The sequence below is a fragment of the Tachypleus tridentatus genome, chromosome 13 (genome assembly GCF_004210375.1).
Source record: "Tachypleus tridentatus isolate NWPU-2018 chromosome 13, ASM421037v1, whole genome shotgun sequence".
Classification (NCBI taxonomy): domain Eukaryota; kingdom Metazoa; phylum Arthropoda; class Merostomata; order Xiphosura; family Limulidae; genus Tachypleus; species Tachypleus tridentatus.
In genome coordinates, this window is record NC_134837.1 from 143313576 (window position 1) to 143336822 (window position 23247).

Consider the following 23247-nt stretch of genomic DNA (forward strand, 5'->3'; position numbering starts at 1 on the left):
AAAAGCATACTGTATTTATCCACTTTGTATATATCTTTATGTTTCAGGTGTTATCAACATTATACTTAGTTTATCTATAGTAATAAAAATAACTTTAAATATAACCATACTACAGCCTTTAATATATATAACCTCACTCTGAACTAGCACAAATAATCAAGTTCCTGTACTATCTGATAAAATCTTTCTAATCTATAAATTACTAGCACACACAAAAATTAAATTAGATTTGGTTTAATATCAGATAAAAAGTTCATAATATGCAATTTAGTTTTAAAAACTTTGCAACTCCAACTTTAACCTAAAAACTATAAACTTCCTTGCACTTTTCTCTTTTTATAAATAACACCCAATATTATCATATTTGTTTTGCATAGTTGAAAATACACATCTGCAATCAATAGTTAATTTTGTTCAAATAACTATGTACAACTTTAAAGTACTATTATGTAACACAAATTTGTATGAAAAGGGATATACAAATTAAAGTTTCTCAAGAAATGTAATTTTACTGATTTTTACAATCATACTTTAATACAGCAACAACTAAGTACCTCAGTAAGTGTTACAGATTGACATACAAATCTTTACAAGCACATCATAAGAATGAAACATATGATACAGACTATCAGACATGCATATGTGTATAGTTTTATTAAAATCAAAACTCTAGTTTGAGTTTACATGCAAAAGGATGTACAACCTAAAATAATTATTTTTCTTATCAGATAGGTTCTGTGGTTTCACTATGCCAGTCATCATTCAAAGGAAAACACAGATAAAATATTAAGCTATCAAATATTTTGTTGACAGTGATAATTAAGTTGGAAGATCAAACAGAGTGAGCAATGAATGACTAAATACTTTCAAAACAGACTTTAATAAATACAAAGCAGTTATAGCTAAGAAAGGAAATTACAAATTCAAATGAAAACTATTACTGAAGTCTAACTTAACTGGCAGGAACCATAGAGACTAGTGAAACAGATTTTAGAACATTGAGATATTTTTATAAAAAGCTCTGTATAAACTGACAAGAGGCAGACTGAGATATAAAGAATAATGCAAGGAAAAACCCAAGTATAAAATTGTATAATATAGATATTTATGCTTTAGAATAAACAATATTCACTTTTAAGTTATAAATTCAGGCTCAGTAATATGAAAAAACAGAAAATAGAGGTTTTTTTCTTATTTAACGGTATACAAACATGATATAACAAACTGATTGAAAATTATATGGTAAGTAATAATAAACTATTACAGATCAGAAGGAGCACTATCTCTGAGTAGGTGTATGTGGTGTAAAAAAAGTCAGGAACAAATGATATATCACTTAAATTCATAAACCCCTTGTCATACACATACACACACACACACACACACTAAAGCACATCTAAATATGATGGTGTTACACAACTTTTGTTTACAGTAAAAATCAAGTAAAGTCTGACTACCAGCCCGTGATGAATGTTACAGTTACAAAAATAAAAACAAGATAAAATAAAAATATATAAATAAATAAATTGATAAACATTAAAACATACATTTTTAATTCAATTTGCTACCTTAGTTTACGGCTGCATTAATGTAAACAATGAATTCACGAGTACTTTATATGCTGTAAATATGAGGCTATAAAATGCATGAACAAAATTTATATACAATACAATTATGATTAATAATTATCATATACAACTGGCTTATTGATTTCAAACTATAAAAAATGTAACTGAAGATAACATACAGACGTAGCCAACAACACACATCACAAAACATATATTCAGAACTTTATTTCTGCATTATTTATCAATCTTGAAATCTTTTAACACAAAATTAACATTTTGAATAGTTTGATCTGATGGAATATATTTTAAAAATCACTCACACTTCATTAAAAAAAACAAACTGAATTAATAGTGGTATTGTGACTGACTATCTTATTATCACATAAATGGCATGCAATTAATGTTTTGATTCCAAGATTTACTATTTTTCAGTTTTCAATATGTAATACTACTTGATTTCAAAATTTCTGGTTTTTCAAAAATGTTACTTGAATATTCCTGAGTGTAGATGTGTGTGTACATTAATGACCTCTCTCGTGAACAGTCAATATTAAAAACTCAAATCTTTATGCTTCTCACTGTCAAGTAAGTTCATTACGTTTCATGTGTAAAGACCTAAGCAATTTTCAGTTACACAAAGTAACTTATGTAAACACACTCAACCACATGGTTTAAATATTTGCTATTGGAAACCTGTCTTATAAACTCTTTATCTCATGGTATATTCTCTCTGACAAAACAAATTTCCAGTTACACACATACACAAACCTCTATAAACATATTTCATCTATAATGCTACTTGTTGTCACAAACATATTTCTTGTTAAAGCCTGAGAAGACTGTCACATGTTTTTACATATGTAGGTCTAATTTATTTTAACTTTAATAAAATAAGATGTGAATGTTTTCCAAGCAAGGTATCCACTACTTGTTAAAATGAAACGTGCATCTGCAGTATTTTACTTCAGAGATGAAAATATTTATGAAATTCATACATGAAAGGTCACTCATACTAGTTTTAATAGTATGGGTGAAGTTAAGATGCTAAAAGTCTTTTGATTCTCACAGAGACCAAGCTGATACAATTTTTCTCATTAGTATTTTATAACTTTGAAAGCTATATATGGATTCTTTATTTCTTAAGTGTAAATACATGTAATTTTAAGTTATAAATATTACGTGTTCTTAACATTTATTTTCAGTTTCTTTTGTTAGTAAATTTCATATACATTGAATAAATCAAATATTTCACTGTAATTATGAAGCACCTATCCAGAGTTTCAAATATTCTTTTTGTATGACACCAACATAAACTAAAGCTTACTGAAGTACTAAAAACAGATGGGTCATTAGAATTTGCTTATTTATCAAGTACTGAACTCATTAACAGATTATATTCAACTATCAGACTATTCTCACTGGAAGGATAAAACAAAATAACTTATAGTGCTAAAAATCAGGTTTTGATATCTATAGTGAGTACAGCACATAAGCAACAATGTAATTTTGTGATTAACAAATAAACATAATGGCAATACTGCAATTACTTAAACCATTCTAATAAGTGAAAGTAGCAATAAGAAACCCAAACTACAATTAAATGTTTATTTCTGAGTCTTGTGGCATTAATCAAGCTGAGCAAACCTGAATTAATCAAAAATAATAATGAAATATCATAAAAGCATTATTTTGAATTGTTTATTGAATAGCTAAAATAATAAAAAAACAATAAAAAAGAAATAGAAATTTTGAATAGTTGGTTATTTTTGTGACATTCACCTATTTAAACACAATTTTGATTACTAAATGGTTGGAATGACTGAGAACAGTAATAACTGGGAGCAATGGTTGATTACTTTTGTGGTATTAATTTATTTAAACAATTTTTAGATGGTTGGAATAACTGAAAATGGAAATAACTGGAAACACAAGTTGATTACTTTGGCAACATTAAACAACTTGATCACAATTTTGATTAATAAATTATTTTTGTGACACTAATTGATATAAATCAATACTCAAAGGTAATTAATTACTTCATTTAATTGAGTTAATCACCCAGCCCTGGTACTGAATATATTAAAAATCACCAAAGGTTTATATAATTTAACAGAAATGGCTTTTTTTTCATCAAGAACAAAACAGTCACAAAAGGAACAAAATAAGATAAACCAGAAAATTTAAAAGGTAACAAAGAAGATTTCTCACAATCCTATGATTAGCAGATAATGCTTTGTGAACAATTATAACACTCAATTTACATTCATTACTATACATAAATGGTCAACATAAGCTTTTAGAGTGAATCAGACTTTATAGGAAAACTCTTAAAATTCCTCTTGGCCAGTTTTCCTTTCACTGTTTTAGATTAAAAATAAAAAATGTGTGAAAGCTTAAATTATCTTTTGTGATAGCTAACTTCATAGGTTAAAATTTATAGTATTAGAATTCCACACCTAAAGGTTTTGGAAAACAACCTTAATATAAAGCAATGAATACACAGTAAATACACTTGGAAGTTTACCTTTGTATATGTAATTATAGTAAAAACACACACACAACTGGTATAGTTGCCAAAAATTGTCAGAAGTAGAAACCTAAGCATGAAATGTAGCTGAACAGATCAAACTTGTGAAAGCACTATTAGAAAATAAAACAGGATTCAGCCTCTAGAGAAGGAAATATCCAAATTACTAGCAGAAAAGTTGCCCTATGGTTGGTTGTTTATGCTAGTAATTATTAATTATACTATTCTTGCCTTATTGACAAAAATTTAGAAAAAAAATTAACATTTTCTAAAAAAGTTTTTTTCTGGGAAGTATTGCACAGGAAAAGTCTCAGAATTATACTCTTCTAGTTAGTCATGTTACTATTGTGAGGAGAGCAGTTTTACTCAATATTGTGTTCAATTATAAAGAAATGGTTGTTGCATATAAAACAGTAATATTTCTAATCGTCTAAATCTTGAACATTCAAAGAGTGAATTTTGTTTGCAGTGGCACAGGACTTTTGATTACATTGACATTGACAAACATGCTACAGATTGAATTTAATCAAAGTATATCAGACAACTAAACCAAGAAAAAAAGAATCCAGATGTATTGTCACATTACCAACAACTATTTATCTATAAATGTGGTGTTGATTTCATTTTTTTTTTGCAGAATCTATGTTTAGTTTCCAATCAGTTTTCAAAAGTCCTATATTTTTTAACTCATGGCTCAAGCAAGTCAGACTCCCAGAACAAGGTGAAAGTAACACAGGGGCATTTTTGAAAACAGAATTTCAACTTTTGTATCAAGTGTATTTGCAATGCAAAAGCACCATTTAATAAAGGAAATATTGTTCGTTTAGAGATTAATTATTTCCAGTGTGTGTGTGTGTGTGTGTGTGTATGCATGTGCACGCGCATGTGTATGCAGATACACATGCAATCTCAATCATTAAGTTTTGTCAGTTTTTACTTTATTTCCTTTCTTTTTCATTATTTAAATTTATGTTAATTTTAACAGAATTTTTATGTATGAAAATTTTGTCGCATATTTAAAAACTTAGCAATACCAAAATCCCTTAGTATCTTCCACATATCAGTTAGACATTCTGATTCAAAATTTTGTGAAGTTTTTTAAACTTTTCTCTTATTTTTTCATCAACCTTTTACTGCTGGCCAGAAGTAGAGTCAGATTTTTCTAAAGGTTTTTGCATGTAACCAACTTGTTAGCAACATTCTGACAAAGTGAAAAATGTATTTTCAGAGGTAGCAGATGTTTAACTTCATTGCATGCTTAAAATGCAATAATATCTCTAAATTAATGAGTATAAACAATTCCAAATGACACTGATTTATAATAAATATCTTGCATGGTTAACAATTATCTCCCATGACAAAAAATTCATTAAAAAAAATATAGCATTTCCTAAACTGAAACATATACACCACAAATTACACTATGTAACCAAATTTTTACTTTTTCTTGTTCCTGGGCAGAAAGTGTTGTTTCCCAATTGCTTATGCCTAAAGTAAATGGAAAGACCTATTTTTCTCTTAAAACTTTGCTTTTGTGACTTGGGAGCATTAACAAAAACATGATGGGAGACTACATTTGGGGATTGATATGTGAAAGTGATTTACATTACAGTCCCAAATCTAAAAAAAACTACTCACTTCTAAACATTCTTGTTCATTTTTGTGTAACTTTAGTATAAATACATGTAAATCTTGATTCAAATGTTGTTTTATTCAGACCTTATGTAAATGAAAACGTGTAAATTTGCCCATTTTTACATAGAAAATAAGTTAATTTCTAAATTTCATTATCCAGGTCACAAAAGCAAAGTTTAAAGGGAATAAGTGCCATTTTCTGTACTTTTACAACAAGCAATTAAAAAATAACATATACTATCCAGGAACAAAATTTGTGTTACAGCACCCTCCCATTATTTATTAATAGTGATAACAGTTAAGACAATTGTGTATCTTAGATTAGACCTTTTGTGACAGGCTTGAAATAATATATACAAGTATTTATACTATACAGTATGTATACCTTCACAAAAATTGGTTGACTTTTAGTGAAGGTTGCAAATTTGCAATACATAAAAAATCTTATTTTTAATGAAGTATTTTACTAAAAATTTGTTTTCAAAATATCAAGATGGTTTCATTACTAGTTTGAGTGTGAAGTGATTTCAATGTTATGATTAAAAATTTTACCATTCTTCCCAAAAATCTCATGTTCTGTATTCTCTCTAAAACTATAAATACATTTCAAACACGTCTTTAGAAAGACTTCAAATTTTGTCTGTTATTTTCTCTATCGTAATTACACGGGGTTTGTAAAATTGACCAACCTCGTAACAACCATAAAAAAATCAGATAAATAAATTTTGCTTCTTTTGTTCTCAATTACTCCAAATTACAACACACAAATACAAATGTTTAGCCTAAAAGCTTAATTCTTATAACATTATACATATCTATTACTTTTATTTCACTGACTTTCCAGTTGTGCCTTGCTAACATTATAGAACTTGGATTGGCATGATGCATATAAAATTAAGCTATTGTACCTAATAATATAAAACTGACCTTTAGTCCTTACAAAGTGAACTGTCTTGGCTATGCTTTAGTGGACTAGTATTTGGTAAAATACATTCACATTTCAATTATTATACATTATATATGTATATAGATTATTACTATTTACAAACAAGTTCTTAAACTTATTCTTTTTAAAACATATGACAGTAAATAAGTGTAGCAAACAGTTATACCTTCTAATTATGACAATTTCTGAACCCATATGCTGCATGCTGTTGGTTGCCAAGTCTTTTGAAATTTTGTGCGAAGGTGTGAAAAGAAATTTTTAGGTTTTATATTTGAAATAACCAAAAAAATACCATAGAATGCAACTGTAATTTAGTAAGCTTAGTAATTAAGCTGTAAACTTTCTAAACAAAATATGTAATCTTAAGGAGGCTAAAGACACAACCTATTTGCTTGAAATCTTGGTTCGAAAGAATGGAGTTTCCAAGCACTTTAAGATGGTTAAGAAAGTGACTATGAAAACACTAAGTTTTTGACTGCTTGTTTCCATGGCATATATTAAAGAAAGTTTATGTAAAGGTCTCTTTTCAAAATAGAAAAAGGTGAATGGGAACATTGTTTGATTCAGTACATGAGTAATATCTCACCATACATGAAAGATATGAGGTTATTTTATATTCTAACTAGTCAATATTGGTAACTTGAGTTGCTAATTCACATGAAACAACAGACTTGGGTACTTTGACTTCACAAATATCTACTTTGAACTAGTGCTGTATTCATCATAACATGCAACTCACAAAAAAAATCAATATTTTTGTGATTTTTTTCAATATTTACTATTGAATTAAGAAATTAAGTAATGTATAACACTAAAATTTGAATTATAATCTACTATTTGATATCATAAAACAGTAGTTCAATAAAGTTTTGAATACAAAAGTCAACAAATTCAATGACACTTTTATTCTTGACCTGTTGCAACATGATTAGTACACTAAATAGCTAATTTGTTTTCTACTTTGTTTCAACACAAGCTTTCAATGCACAGAACTGGCACTGTAATACTTTGGTAGAGAGACCAGACTGAGTTGACTGACTGGCTTGTGCCTACACTATGCATTCAAAGATAAAGAATAAAAATAAGCATGTGAAATCCCTTCAATTCAATTGGCTCACATTGATAGTTTTGGAAACTTAAGTGTGTGATGACACTACCTTAGACATAACACATGACTGACTGAGCTATTTGAGGAAAAAAGGGGGGAGTTGAATGTTAAAGACACTTTGCCTGGTCATGTGACTCTTGTTAACTATACTTGTAATGTTAGTGAATAGCACAAGAAGTAATAAATCAAGTATTTGTTCTTGATTCTTCGTAACAGTATAATACAATATCAAATTTATCTTAGTGAGAGATGAAAAATAATTAAAGTTAAGACTTAAGACTTCACTATTTCCCTATGTAGCTTAACTGATTAAAAATTATACCCAGTATCAAAAGTTTACATCAAATTGGCAGTAAAAAGGACTCAAACTTGTAATTAAAAAAAAAGAAATACACAATGAAAAAATCTAATCATCTGAAACAATGAGTTTGAAAATATAGGTACTCACTTCACAGTGTAACTGTTTATTCAAAAAAATTATATTACCAATAATTTTAGAATCCAGAATGAAATATTAATCTCATACTTTAGTTAAGCTGCATTTAACTGATTTTATGAAAAACTACTTAAAAACAACCTTAGATCTTGGAATAAATCTAGCCTTCAATTGTATACTGATGACAATTTTAAAATTTTATCCTGTTACAAAATATGGAAAGAATGATTCCTAAAACAGTTTTACTAATACTAAATGTGTTAGTTACAGAATAAACTTTGGTACACAAAGGACAAACAATACACTGTTTTAGATATTTTATCAACAATTTTAAGGATAATATATAAGTAAGAATATAAAAAACTTAATAAATTCAACAATCAACACCTGTTTGTCACATATTAACAGAAAAATTTTACCTTTCATCATCATCTCCTTCCATACCATTTTCCACTTCAATATCTGGAACAAGGTAATATTGAAGTGGGTTGAGCCACATGTCATCCTTGATGACCTAGTTTTTATTAAGAAAAAAGTAATTTTTCAAAATATACCCATTTTATTGAGTCTCCTTGTTTGTCAAATACATAATAATAAATTATTTTGTGTGGTATTAGAAATAAAATGTTGCTTAATTAGAACAAATTACAATCAGATAATTAATTGGCCATTTACCTAATGTTTTCTTACACTAGATGATGTCACTTTGAGAAGCTAGCTGAAGTTTTAATCTTACATTTCTCAACCATTTTTCAACTGAGAACAAGCTACTTTTGATAACAAAATTTCACAGACATCTTCATATAATATCAACTTTTTAAATTACTTTTACATTAAATGGCAGAACAATATACTTCAGCAGTTACATCTGAAAACTTTTTAACTGTCTTGCAAACTGGCAGATGGGAGCCACTGTTTGAATCATGTCCTTTTTAATTAAGTAGTTATCTATGTCATTAAGTACTCAAATTTTACTTCCTGTACTTTCTACAACAACAAAGAATCTTGTGATGCCACCTTTTATAGCTTACAAGATTTATTTTAGCTATTAAAGCCCTCTACCTGTTCAACAAGTGCAGAAGCACACCCAGTATCTTGTGATAAATAACGCTAGAATTCTTAATGATGAGAAACCCACTTGAAATAAAAATGTATCTCAGAATGACTGGTATGGGTATTAACACTTTTATTGATAAGCAGAGAATATGTGCCTGGCAATGGTCAGTTGCAAACTCTCTCTTTGTTTACCTGAAGACGACCTAAAGGTCGAAACGTAGTTCTCTGCTCATCAATAAAAGTGTTAATACCCATGCCAGCTGTTCTGAGATACATTTTTAATGCTATAATTCATTCGATAAAATAGGTGTGAGGATGATGGAGGGGTTATAAATACCTACTACATTTAGCTGAAGTTTATTTCTAAAATGTTAAGGTTATATATTGAACTTAACCTTGATACAAAGTGAATTAAAAGGTACACAATTAGCAATTAAAAACAGATTTGAAAGAAGATAAAATCAACAATTTGAAGAATTTAAAAGAAACACATGATAAGAAGGTATTTCTGACACCTAAAACAAACATTTATGATGTAGTTAATAAATTTAGTAACAAGTGTATAGTAGTTTTAACTGTTTCACTGAAACTTGTAAGACAAATCTTAAGTCCTACTGCCAGTTCTAACAATTAGGAACAGAATTTAAATGATAGTCATGCAATCTATATTCATCCACTGAATAAAATGTGTGTGCAACCAAGAAATCATATCAGTAAAGTCAGACAATAAATAATATTATACATGGAAAAAACAACATGCCAAGAATGTATATTTTAGAATTATCAGGAACAGCACAATAGATAATGATCTAAGATTGAAAAGAACAAAAAGAGTTCCTATGCAAATGTAACAAGTTTGACAAAGCAATTCCAAGATATTGAACAGAAACCTCATAAAGATTAGTAATGTTGCCTCCCACTATAGTAAGAACCATTCACAAAGGTGCAGTATATGAGTATGCAGGTCATGCTCAGAGAAAATAAAAAGCTGTAGCTAGATAAAGAAATCAACTCAACTTTACCGAAAGCTGTTCAAAAGCATCAACTTCTTACAAAATAGAACCCACGATTTAAAGCACAAAACAAGAACACATTTTCAATGGAAAGATCTATATAAATAAAACTTAAAAATATTTTATATGTTATTGATCAGTGAGATAATCACATCTTGTACAGAGTTGAAAACAGATGGATAATAAATATGGAAGGAACAACTAAAATCCCAAAGAAAATTAAAAATAGGCAACAGAGCAACTTAATAACATCATCTACATGAAGAAAAATTCTATCAACAAAGGTGAAAAAAAGATAAAAACTAAATAACTTCAGTAACATCTGGAAGGAACTTCGAAGAAGCCACAAGTCTACAATACTGCATATAAGATAAATACTCAGGCAGGAAAACAAGCACAGTAAAACTGATAAAAATTCGAACAAAAGTCATGCCACACTGCCATAAAGTAACATACAAGGATGAAGCAAGACAAACAACTATGGAGGAAGAGCAAGTCATGAAGCACAAAGCATATGGTAAAGATTTTATAACTTCATGTCTTGAATATGTCATGAATTTAACTTTTTACTTCACTTTCAAATTTTACTTTATGTGGATATGACGGATGGAAACCATCTAGTTGCACCTTTAACCATCTGATCTACAAAGAACCTGCACTTTGAAATCAAAAACATGCTGTAGTGCAATAAATACGTATGCAAAATTTAATGACAATGTGAGATCTGTCCAAGAATATTCGCTGGATTACCACAAGCTGCCATGCCATCTACTTAAATAAATTGCTACCTTCAAAAACTTTATCAGTATTTGATCATAGATTTAATTTATTAAGTTAAAGAATAATAACCTTAAATTTTTGTATTTCACTAACATAACTATGTTTTAGAGAAATGGACAGAATAACAAAAAATGAAATGTTTAATATTTTAAAAAAAATTATGAAGATAAATACTACCACATTTGTATGTACGTGTGTTCTAAAATCTCTATCCAATTACACTATGTAATAATTTTTACTCTTTCTTGTTCCTGGGCAGAAAGTGTTATTTCCAAATTGCTTATGCGTAAAGTAAATGGAAAAGACCTATTTGTCTCTCCAAACTTTGCTTTTGTGAACTGGGTAACGAAATTTTCAAATTTACCCATTTTACAGAACATTTCAGGTATATTCAGTGCTGAGTAGCAGATAGAGAATTTTCTAGAATGTTGTGAGCTTACGAGAATTTTCAAGAAACTTTAAAAATTTTCTAGAACTTTCCATAGTAATATATATATACACACACACACACACAGTTATGAAGTATGATAAGTATGGCTGGGATGTTATCAGAGAATTCAAAATGGTGGCATTCCTGATGGGTCTCCAAGGAGGCTTTACCAAGTTTCCTTGTAATCTTTGGCCACAATAGACCAAGTTCTCTGTGGGGAGGCACAATGTCAAGTGTGAACCACTAGTGGACCTCCAGAAGATGTTCCCACCACTGAACATAAAATTGGGTCTTATGAAACAATTTGTCACAGCTCTTGATGAGGAGTCTGTGGCCTTCAAGTACCTTCAAGACTTCTTCCCTAAGCTGTCTGGGGCAAAGGTCAAAGCTGGTGTCTTCATTGGACCACAAATAAAGAAAAACCTGGAGTGCACAGAATTCCCCAAGAAGCTCAGTAGGAAGGAAAAAAAAGCTTGGGGCAGCTTTGTCGCAGTGGTTCGGGGTTTCTTGGGCAATCACAAGGCCAAAAATTATGTGGAACTGGTTGAGATTCTGGTGAAAAACTATGGCAAAATGGGCTGCAGGATGTCCCTGAAAGTCCATATCCTTGACACTCATCTTGATAAATTCAAGGAGAGCAGAGAAGCAAGTCAAGTACTTCCACCAAAATATACTAGACTTTGAATGCTGCTACCAAGGAGCATATAACAAAAACATGATGGGAGACTATATTTGGAGGCTGATACGTGAAAGTAATTTTCATTAGTCCCAAATCTCGAAAAATTACTCACTTCTGAACATTTTTGTTCATTTCTGTACAACTTTAGTATAAATACATGTAAATCTTGGTTCATATGTTGTTTTATTCAGGCCTTATGTAAATAAAAATGTGCAAATTTACCCATTTTTACACAGAAAATAGGTTAATTTCCAAATTTCATTATCCAGGTCAGAAAAGCAAAGTTTGAAGGGAATAATGGCCATTTTCTGTACTTTTACAACATAAGCAATTAAGAAATAACACATCCTCCAGGAACAAAATTTATGTTACATAGTCAGTGATGTCGAGAAAACCCACTTGTAGAGAAATATATATGCAAAAACGGCTCGTTTGGGTTGAGAAAATATTTTACATAGATGAGCGAACAACGTTTCGACCTTCTTCGGTGAACCTGATGATGACCGAAGAAGGTCGAAACATTGTTCGCTATTCTATGTAAAATATTTTCTCAACCCAAACGAGCCGTTTTTGCATATATATTGTGTTACATAGTGTTATCTATTTTAAAAACAATGGATTTAGAATTGACCTTGTATTACTTATTTAAGTTATTACATGAAAAGCGGTGATGAATGGATAGACATTAAGCTTTTCAAAACATCTTTTTGAACTAACAATATGAACAATTATTGCATAGTATACTATTTCTAATTAAGATATAAAAAATTAATATAATTACAAATAAATTTCTAAATTCATTATAATCAGTTCACTTTCTTGTGAACTCTTATGAGATACTCTTAGAAAAGAAAAACAAGATTTACCATACTGTACATTAGTGCGTCATGGTAATATTTACCATAACGCACATTTTCATTGGCACTACCATAATACAGTGTGTCCAAAAGTCTGGTCCCATACAGAAAAATACATAATGTATTCTTTATTTATTTATTATTGAAATTGCATACCATTAATAGCCATACATATATCAATGTTTTGTTTACTGTATTATCAGGGTATTTTCTTTCCTGAGATATGTAAAAGTGACATTAAAAATGTATTTAAGAATATTATGTCTATTTTCCATATAAGCCAAGACTTCCAAGACCATGTAATTATAGCAGCACACTTGTGTTAAAATTGTGTATTGCAAAAGCATAATGATACATGTGACAGTATAAAATGTTATGCATATATTACTTTTAACTCCAAAATATACTAGAATCAACATGTTTTCATTGTAACTTTAAATTAAAAATTAAATTGTTCTAACTTCCATTTCTGAGCAGTTCCAAGGAGTCTCATCTAAAATCAATAAACTTAGATATGTTTATTTTGGAATTATTTGCTTATTGAAGAATATTCTTAGAAATTATCCCTTGATGATTTGTTTCTTGAGTGACTTCTTTGATAGTGATCGTATTACAAGCTTCATTTTTACTTTTTTTTGATGATGTATCATATGATCTAAAACCTCAACTACTACTAATGAAACACAGCTTCAAAAATAGCAAATGACAATACTTAAATATGATTGAACAAAGCGTATAATAAACTATTTAAGTCAATGTAAACAAAGTGATCTCAACAATAATCTGTTGTTTCATGCAAAAACAAATATTAAAGGAAGATCCTGCAATTGAATAAAGGAATCTAATGGGTAGTTGAGAAAAGACCAAGAAGAAAACTAAAAATCCAAGGTAACTTTTTATAGTCACCTTAGACATTCCTTTTATTCTTGAAAATGTTTTTATCTTAAACTGTATGTTTCAAATACATCAGGTAAGCTTTGTTTTAGCAAATTCACTATTTCATCAAAATAAATTTATGTATTAAGTGTACAAATCTTCCACAACTGCATATTAACCCTTCAATAATAGGTGCCCCTTTAAATACTTTTTTGCATAAGTCAATTTATTAAATACAAAACTTGTTTAAATACCTTTACTATTTATGTATGTGAATGAAATTATCATTATAATGTATGTTATGATTTGAAGTTTTACCTATCTAAGTTTAAGTCCTTTATTTCAAATTAAACATTCTAAAAACTACTTAAAACTTCAGATGAATTATCAGGTGACCAATAAGCTATTAAATATTTTCTATTTCAGCTCTCTGTATCTTCAGTAATACAATGGCTGTTGAGTGGAGGTATATCTTGACAATAAGATGCTTACATAACCTTTTGAATTGCATATTTCAAAGTTTTCTAAATTAATACAGTTAAAACAAATAAACTTTTTCAACTCCTGACAGGTGCAATGCACACCATCAACAGATTTGTTTGAGCTTTATAACCTAACTGTAGATGTTACATTCCAATGTGTACAAGACATAGTTCATTTTAAACTATAATCTAACAATAGTTTTGAAACTGGCAAACAAGTTGCTGTTGAGTACATGAAATTGATTGTATTACTGTTCACTGCTTGACCAAGTACAGTACCTACAGTCATCTGTTACCTAAATATGTTAGTTTTGTTGCAACTCGTAACATTGTGTCATATACTGAACATTCGTAACTGTTTTATACCCTGTATGCTATTATTAATATGCTATTATTATACCATTACATTTTATTTGTAGTTCTGTGAAATAAAGTTATGTCTACATGAGTCTGTTTGTCTCATTGCATAATTTTTTTTAAATAGTCAAGGATTTATCATTCTGCACATAATGTCTACAAGAAAGCATAGCTTAAATGCCATGCATGAAAATCACAGGACAAGGAAAATTCAAACAAAGGACACCTAAGCTACTGCAAATGTTTTGTGAGTCAGAGCTAGTATTTAATAATGTAATATGTTTTTCTACAGACCTTTTTGTTTGAATACTCACCTCAGCTATATCATCAGCAGAAGCATCCCCATGGTCACTGAACCAAGAAAAGAAAGTTCTTGGCAGCTCAAGTCCTCTTTTACGATTATTTTTCATCTGTGCTTGTCGTTCTTTTTGCTTTTTGTTTAAATCCATCCCTTCTTTCCATTTGATGGTAGTTGACTGTGATGCAGGATCCCCTAACAAGAGTACAACCTTATATCACATCTTTCTATTTTCCATATTGTATAAAAATTGCTCAATATTTTTTCATTTACTCAAATTTGTAATTTTGCGACATGTCCTACTGTGTGTCGTATAATTCATTTGATAGTACTTCCCACAGGTTTAATACAACTTATAATTATATAGGTCTCATTATGTACTCTTTATTGTGATTATTAGGCCAATAATATAGGCCTATTTACTAAAGATAATCCTTCAGTTTATGTTTCTTAAAATACATATAATAATTATTGAATCATCTCTTAAGCCACAAGACACTCATTATAAGTTTAGTCATGGTAACTGCTACCACAATGTTACAATTCAATAGCTAAATTCAGTTAAGTCTTCCAACTTCTCTGGAGGACAACTCGTTAATCTAATATAATTATGGTACCTTTTTACATTCTGCAAAATCATGTGCCACATTTAATTAATAAGTCTTCAGGCTGTTAATTTCAATTTACTGTTAATTTATTGCTGTACAAATTGTTTTAGGTACTATAGTAAAACAAGTATATGATTTTCATGTTACCATTTTATTACCTGAATGTTTATTCAAATATTCTCATAACTAATAATATTAAAATCCATACTATAACAGAATGAACCTCAATCTGTTAATTAATGCCCATTTCTACAATTTGTCCACTAAAAGACACATCCTGCTTTGCTTGAATAGTGGGCAGGTACCAAAGAATTGGAAGTTAGCTAAAGTACATCCTCTTTTCAAGGGAGATGATAAAAACTGTTCCAATAATTATAGACCCATCAGGATTAAACCATTTGTGGGGAAACGTTTGGAAAGCCTAAAGAGTTTTGAATTTTATAAAATAATCAATGTAATTTCACTGAGGGAAAATCTTGCCTTAAAAATCTAACATTCTTTTAAAAAGTTACTGCTTAAGTGGATGAAAGTAAGGGTGTAAAATTTGACATATCTGGATTTTTCAAAAAGCATTGACAAGGGACCATATAAAATGGCTTGTAAAAATTATCTCTTTAGGTATGGGAGTTAAGTTAGCAAACTGGACAGAAAAGTTGCTGAATGGAATGAAAAAGAGGGTTGTTACAAATGAAATTCAGTCAAACTGGATTAATATCACAAGTGGGGTACCTCTGGACTCAGCCTTAGAACCTTTGCTCTTCTGGGCGTGCATCAATGACATGGACAAATGAATAGTGAACAAATTACTTAAATTTGCAGATAATATAAAGATCCTGGATGTTGTTAGCTCTGAAGAGGATGCTGCTGATTTATAAAAGGATTTAGATCTAGTGAGTGAGGAGAATATATGGCAGATGGGTTTTAATTATAATACATGCAAGATAATAATGCATGTTGGTTATCATAATTTGAATTATACCATTATAAGTTAGGTGGAACCCATAAAAGAAAGGGATCCTGGTGTAATGGTCAATCAGTCTCTAAAGTCATCTAAGCAGTGTGCTGTTGCTAGTGGTAGGGCAAATAGGATTTTAGGTTGTACTTCGAGAAATGTTGAATACACATCTAAAGAGGTTATAATTTCATTGTACAGGTTGCTGGTTAGGCCACATTTGGAATATTGTGTTCAGTCTTGGGCTCCCTACCTTAGGAAAGGCAATGAATCATTGGAGAAAGTTCAGAGAAGGGTTACAAGAATGGTGCCTAGGATGGAGGGGTTGTCATATGAGGAGGTTGAAGTCTCTCAAATTGCTTTCTCTAGAAAAATGAAGTTATGGTGGGACTTCGAATGAAGTATTTTAAATTGTGAATGGAACTGAGTGTCAATGCATCATTCTTTGTTTTATATTTAACAGTGAAAACAGTAGGACTAGAGGACATAAATGTAAATTTTGGCACAGTAGAAGTCATCTTCAGCTTAAACAGTGTCCTTTTTCTAACAGGGTGGTTCACTTTTAGAATAGGTTGCTTTTCAATGTTGTAAAGGCAGTAAATTTACAAGAGTTTAAGATAAATGTATGAATAATAAAGACTGGTTTTAATTCTTTTTTAATTATTTTAGTTTAGAGGATGGAACAGCCATGATGGATAAACATGTCCCATGTTATTACAAAATGTCATTTTTTAAAATAATGTCAAGAAAAGCAAATAAGTTTCCTGAATAACCTGAGCAAACATGAAAAGTATTCAAAGTGAGCAATTTTTATTTTTATGTTAAAATTAATATTGTGCTAAACAAATATGTCTTGTGTACATTGAAACTAATTATTTCACATAGTTACATTTTGTTTTCATGTTTCAGAATGATAACTTGACATTCACAACTACACAACTTTTATATATGTAAAGAAAATCAACCATGTGGAACATCACTATGGCATTTTACTTGATATGGAATATGCTAAAGTATTATGCACAACCTCCACTCCCTATAAACTTTTCACAGTTGAAAAGATGCCTGACAGAAGGGGTAAATAACGTTATCCAACAAGTATTCTCTCTCATAAATAAAGAAAACCTTAAATATACTAGCACTAGTAAAAACTACAAAAAATTAATACCTGATGATCCCAAATGGAATTCTTTCACAATTACATCATTTTCAAAATATGGATTGTCATCAAAAAAAAACTTAATTCTGTAACCAGACTTGATATCTTCAAATTCCTCCACTTCTAATTTGTTCAGATAATGTAAACATTCTTCTTCCTCTTCATCCAAAACTGCAGAAATTTGTGGGTGGTTAACAAACTAAAGCTGAATCAAGGAAAAATGTGTAATGTCTCATTAACTACATGCAATAAATAACCGTAAAACTAATAGACTCTCATACTTATGTAATGTATATAAATAAATAGGCATACTGTATTTTTATTGGAAATGCAAAGTAATTCCTTTCATAATGTATAACAAAAGTTTGCAGTGGGATTCTAAAAGTTTATTTCACCACTCTGACTGTTAATGTTAGAGTGATGAAAAGGACACTATCAAATCCACCATATGTATTTATAATTGTAGAGTTAATTTTATTATTTCTATGTATACTTGACACAACGATGTAACAAAAATACAGTACATGTTTCTTCTTTCATATTCTAAATTGCACCTCCTAGTTTAATACTCATTAACTACCCCATCTGAATATTTTAGTCAAAAGAAAAATGGTTTGATTTTTATGATTCCCCTAAATATCACTTATTTTTTTACCCACACATAATGAGCCACCATCAGTAGCCTTCCACCACTGGAACAGTTGTTTGTTTTTAAACTGCCATTACAATATTCCGTGCACTCGGATATACTTTAACCCTATTGTGACGAGTCAAAACATTTATTGGCTTGCATTCAAAATATTATTTTATGAATTTATGTCAATAAGCATAAAGATACAATATTAATTAAGGTTTCTATAGTACTTTAAACACAAGCTTATGAATGTGTACAAAATACTAAACTCTCTGGAAAGTGTACACAGTACTGTTGCAATAGTTAGCCAATAAATAAATAAATCTTTGGTTGTTTCTGAATGTTCAGCAATGCACAAGTTTAACATGTACGTTTGAGGTATCCAGTGTTAACATTTTCCTTACCTGAAAGTGTATTTCATACAGGTATTTATTTCTCTGCAGCACTATGAATAATTACTTCCATATGAAATTGCTATGTAATATCTTGTGCATGCTACAAGTCTATGGGTATTGCATCAGCCTGTGATGTAATTATAATAATGCTTTATCTTTCCACTAAGAGGTAGGTGCCATAACCTCCATGTACAATAATCTGCACAAGAACTAGTACATGATCATACTCATTCTTGAAAAGCCAAACATAATGGGCTAGAATTGGGGAGGAAAGCTGTGCAGAGAAGTAAGAACCTATATGAAATGCATTTTCAGATAAGAATACATTAATTTTGCAAAACATTACTTTCCACTCTGCATAATTAAGAGACAGAATTCAACACTGGGCATAGAAAAGATATTGAACAATGAAAATATAAACTCTTTGCTGAAATAGTGACAGAAAGGAAAAGCACACAGAGTACAATTTGCATAAGACCAGCAATTTCATAATGGTTCAGTACCAGGATGTGACATGTTCCTTCTTAAGTAGGCACCATTCACACCCCAGTTTTTGTTTTGTACTGAGATATTATGGAAAATAAAGAAAATCCAATGTTAATAGTTGCACATCACCAAGATAGTTAAAAAAAAAAAAAAGAATCTGTACTATAGCTATGCCTTTACATTGTTCCATCTTGGCCAAACATATACATTAGTTACTAAATGATAGTATCCTTAGACAAATCCAAGTCCCTTTTAGCTTTGCATATCCACTGAGAATTGGTTGGTAGTTATTGTAATGGGGCATTCCATACAACATTTGTAATTATCATCCCAGTATTGCATTGCAAATGAAATGAAGATCCAGTCAGTCTCTTAGATGGAGAAAAGGCCCCTCTCTTAGAGGAAACTTTCTGTATTGACTTCCATAACAGCTTTGGACTGAGAAAGTAAGAATTCTCTTGTACTCTATTAGATAAATATACATAGAGGAAAAACACTGGAGAATATGTGTGAATCAATATCATCATGCATAATCACTTGTAGTTGGGTTCCCATATGGAAACAGTGAACTAGATTATGATGGCCAAAGATATCAAGTGCTAACCAGGTGTAAAGAGAGGATTACACCTGCTACTATTGTTTTTGTTTTGTTTGCAAAAGATGTGGGAATGAGCAGGCCAAACAGGTACATACTATCAAAGCAGTATTGCAGAAAACCCCATCTCAACAGTAGGAACTGAGCATGGGTGGATTAGTTTAACATTGTCAGACTTCCTTGGTTGATGTGGATTTCAAGAAAGAATTTTCTGTGAAGCAATGCTCTAAACTCAGCAATATCCAATGACACAATTAATGTTGCTTTTAATTCCACATATGATGGAGGTGATTGATTTTCCTTCTTCTCTTTTGGTGTGTTTTGCTTCCAACTTTTTTCTTTTCAGAGATACACAAACACATCATTACACACAATGTGGTATCATGAACTGTGATGGGGATATGATAATTGTACAGTATCAAAATAGAACTAGAAATTAAAAAGCAACAGACAGAACTTACTACAAAAAAGCCTCTGAAGAGACTGAAGAATGATTACTGGAAGAAACCAAAATCAACAGGCATATGATACGAAAATGAATATGTTAGGCATATTCTACCTACAAGCTCTCCTCAAATGGTAAATGTTACAGAAAAACACAACAATCTGTGATATGCTAAATATAATACGTGACATTCAAAATAATTTGGACAAACTCACCCACAGAAAATGCCCTAGCTCATGAGCTTCTCCAGTTAAAGTAGAAGGGGATAAGTCCCAAGAAGAGGAGACACGCCATGATAAAGACAGTATCTACAAAAATAGGCAATCCAAGCAAGATAGCAACAGACAGTTTTCACTGGACACAGAAAGCAATCAAAAATAGAATGACTGCATAAAGAGGAAATAGAAGGGAGATAAATAATCAATCATCTGCATAAACAGCTTAAGTCTTCAAAAGAAAGAAGCAATGAAGAAAAAAATCAACTGGACCCCATGCTATGGAAGAAAAGAGGCATTAAAGGCATCAATGTTCAAAGAGTAATGATCACAAAAAAGTAAAAGAAAAAAATGCTTGGCAAGAGGTGTGAAATATACAGTTTCAGTTCAGGTCAATTCCTAATTTTCCTTTGTTTTTCAAATTCTTAAAAAATTAGCTTAGTGTCTTAAATGACTAGATTCCTTAAGATTTCAGTGAAAATCTCCACCATTTCATTCCTCAGCTCCTTTAAATAAATAAAAATGTACAGTTTACATCCACTGTTACTAATATAGGTTTGTAACTATGGGTGTTAAGATCAGTAACTCAAGCTGCATCATGAATCCAGCAATGAACAATGCAGTAGTTGAAAAAGGAGACTTGTGAATGCACATCAATATATTCCTCATTCAATCCTACTGCTGATGTAACAATTCTTTCCACAAACTTGGGCAATTTTTTTTTCTGAATCTAACCCAATTTTCCCAGCTGAGCACTTAAGTTGAAGTCTTAAAGCTCCAGACAGCAAGGTAAGAAAATTTCTAATGTAAGTTTTATATAGGATATTCATATAGAAGTCACCTCTGTGATGAGAATTTCCTCAGAAATATTTACTAATATACAACTTCGTGAAGAGATCCATTTTCTACACGATTCATGCCATTATGTGCGAATTGTTTGATGCTTTATTATTGCTGTCTTTTTTATACTGAACATAGGTAGTGGAAAGTGATGTTTGGTGATAAAAAAATGATTTTGAAACTAATTTTAAAAACTGTACTGTAACTGTTTTTATTGTCAAAAATAAATTACCAAAGAAAGCAATCCATAGGTATTACTTTTAGTCATGGGATAAGGTTTTTGCATCTTTATACTTGCTAAATTACATTTTTACCCTAAATCTGATGGCTAAAAAAACTAAGATTTTGAAAATATCTCTGATTCCACAGCAAACAAAATTGTAGGTTTTTAAAATCCCAACTGCTCTAAGTTTCTTTTATCTACTAACATGTATTTCTACAGAAATATTTGAGGAAATAAAACATATGAAGAGAAACAGCTTTTACAGTACAAATCAACAGAATAATAAAACGTGTATTTAAATGCAAACATAAATGTACAGTTGTATTTTTTATTAAACAATTACTAAAAATATGTAGCTTAATTACAATGCTAAGTTTAAATCATAATATGAACAATTTTTTTGTACAATGCAAGGGAGTAAGGGTTCCCTCTTACAATAAATGGATTTTTTTGTTAGGCACACAAACACACGGTATTATCACGTACTTCAATCTTTCATTACCTTACTATTAATATTCTTGCACGTTACAATTTTTTTCTCTTCTCTTTGTTCTCAAACTACATTAACATTTGTCTCTTTCACAAAATGTTAATAATCCCAACAACTTAAAATGCACAAGCCACTGACAATCAGACGTTACCGATTCATAATCTACCATATCGATGCAACCAACAAAAGTAATAGAAAAATCGTCTCATGGAAATAAGTCTCCATTATTCACATTTAGACACCGGTAGGCCTAACTTTAAGCCTAACGTAACTGTAGTGCATAAACATTGGTTTTTATATGCAAATTACTTTTCAAATAACTTAAAAAGGATACAGCTGTAACCCAAAAGTTTGGAATCTTCTTAATTAGATCGTTCCTTTTCTCAAAGAAAGGCTTTCTTAACTTGTTATATTTCTGTTCAACTTTAAGAATTTCTTCGCTTGCTTTTTCATTCAAAGCATCAATTTCGTTCTGACAGGCGTCGATCTCTTCTAACGATTTTTGAGTTTCCGGATCGAAATCCCTATTTTCATCTGCATCTCCAGAACCAGATCCATCAACCTTCCTGATCTTTTTAGGCGTGGTACCAGTCGTGGCCATCTTAATTTTATCAAAGGTAATCTACTTTTATAAGTTTCAAACAAATAAGAATCGATTAAGACTATGATAAAATCTACAACAACGCTATCATAACCTTAGGCTTAAGAAAACAAAATATACTCTCGAAACAGTTTTAACTCACCAAGCGCTGAAATAAAATTCCTGGAAAATCAACTGATATATTTCAAAACCCCTATTTTAAAAGAAAAACTTAAATTATAAGCTTCAAGTATTTTGTTTTAATACTAGTAAAACCCACTTAATTTTTATCATCAAATGATTTAAAGACTGAAGAAAATTGCAAACAAGCATACACAAAACAATTATTTAAATTCATGATGACGAGAAACCCACTTTTTTTGTTAACTTGAAGATGTTTTATGAAGAAATGTTATTCCGTATTTTATTTTAATTAAAGTTTTAACATCATCCACTTTTAGAATACAGTTATTTGAACTGTGTACAGTACAATTAGTAATTTTTAGCCCTAACTATCAGAATGATCACATGTTACACCAAAAATATTAATCCTGTTACAGTTGTGGTAAGTTAGCGA

The 23247-nt window shown here is 30.2% G+C and overlaps 1 protein-coding gene across 5 annotated transcripts in view; it reads right to left on the bottom strand.

The window, feature by feature from the left end:
* The window catches only part of LOC143240567 (protein SET-like), a 59247-nt gene extending 36406 nt beyond the window's left edge, over window positions 1-22841 (bottom strand). For 4 of the 5 annotated variants that reach the window (XR_013021821.1, XR_013021820.1, XM_076483219.1 and 1 more), the window contains exons 1-4: window positions 22425-22831; window positions 17777-17966; window positions 15065-15243; window positions 8640-8734 (exon numbers count right to left, since the gene is read on the bottom strand). Coding sequence is in view for 3 of the 5 variants with exons in the window: in XM_076483219.1 (XP_076339334.1) it covers window positions 8640-8734; window positions 15065-15243; window positions 17777-17966; window positions 22425-22691 (731 nt within the window). In the remaining 2 variants the exon portion in view is untranslated. Of the gene's footprint in view, window positions 1-8639; window positions 8735-15064; window positions 15244-17776; window positions 17967-22424 lie in introns of all 5 variants that reach the window. The other variant, XM_076483218.1, reaches the window with a different exon arrangement.
* Between the last annotated feature and the right edge of the window lie 406 nt (window positions 22842-23247).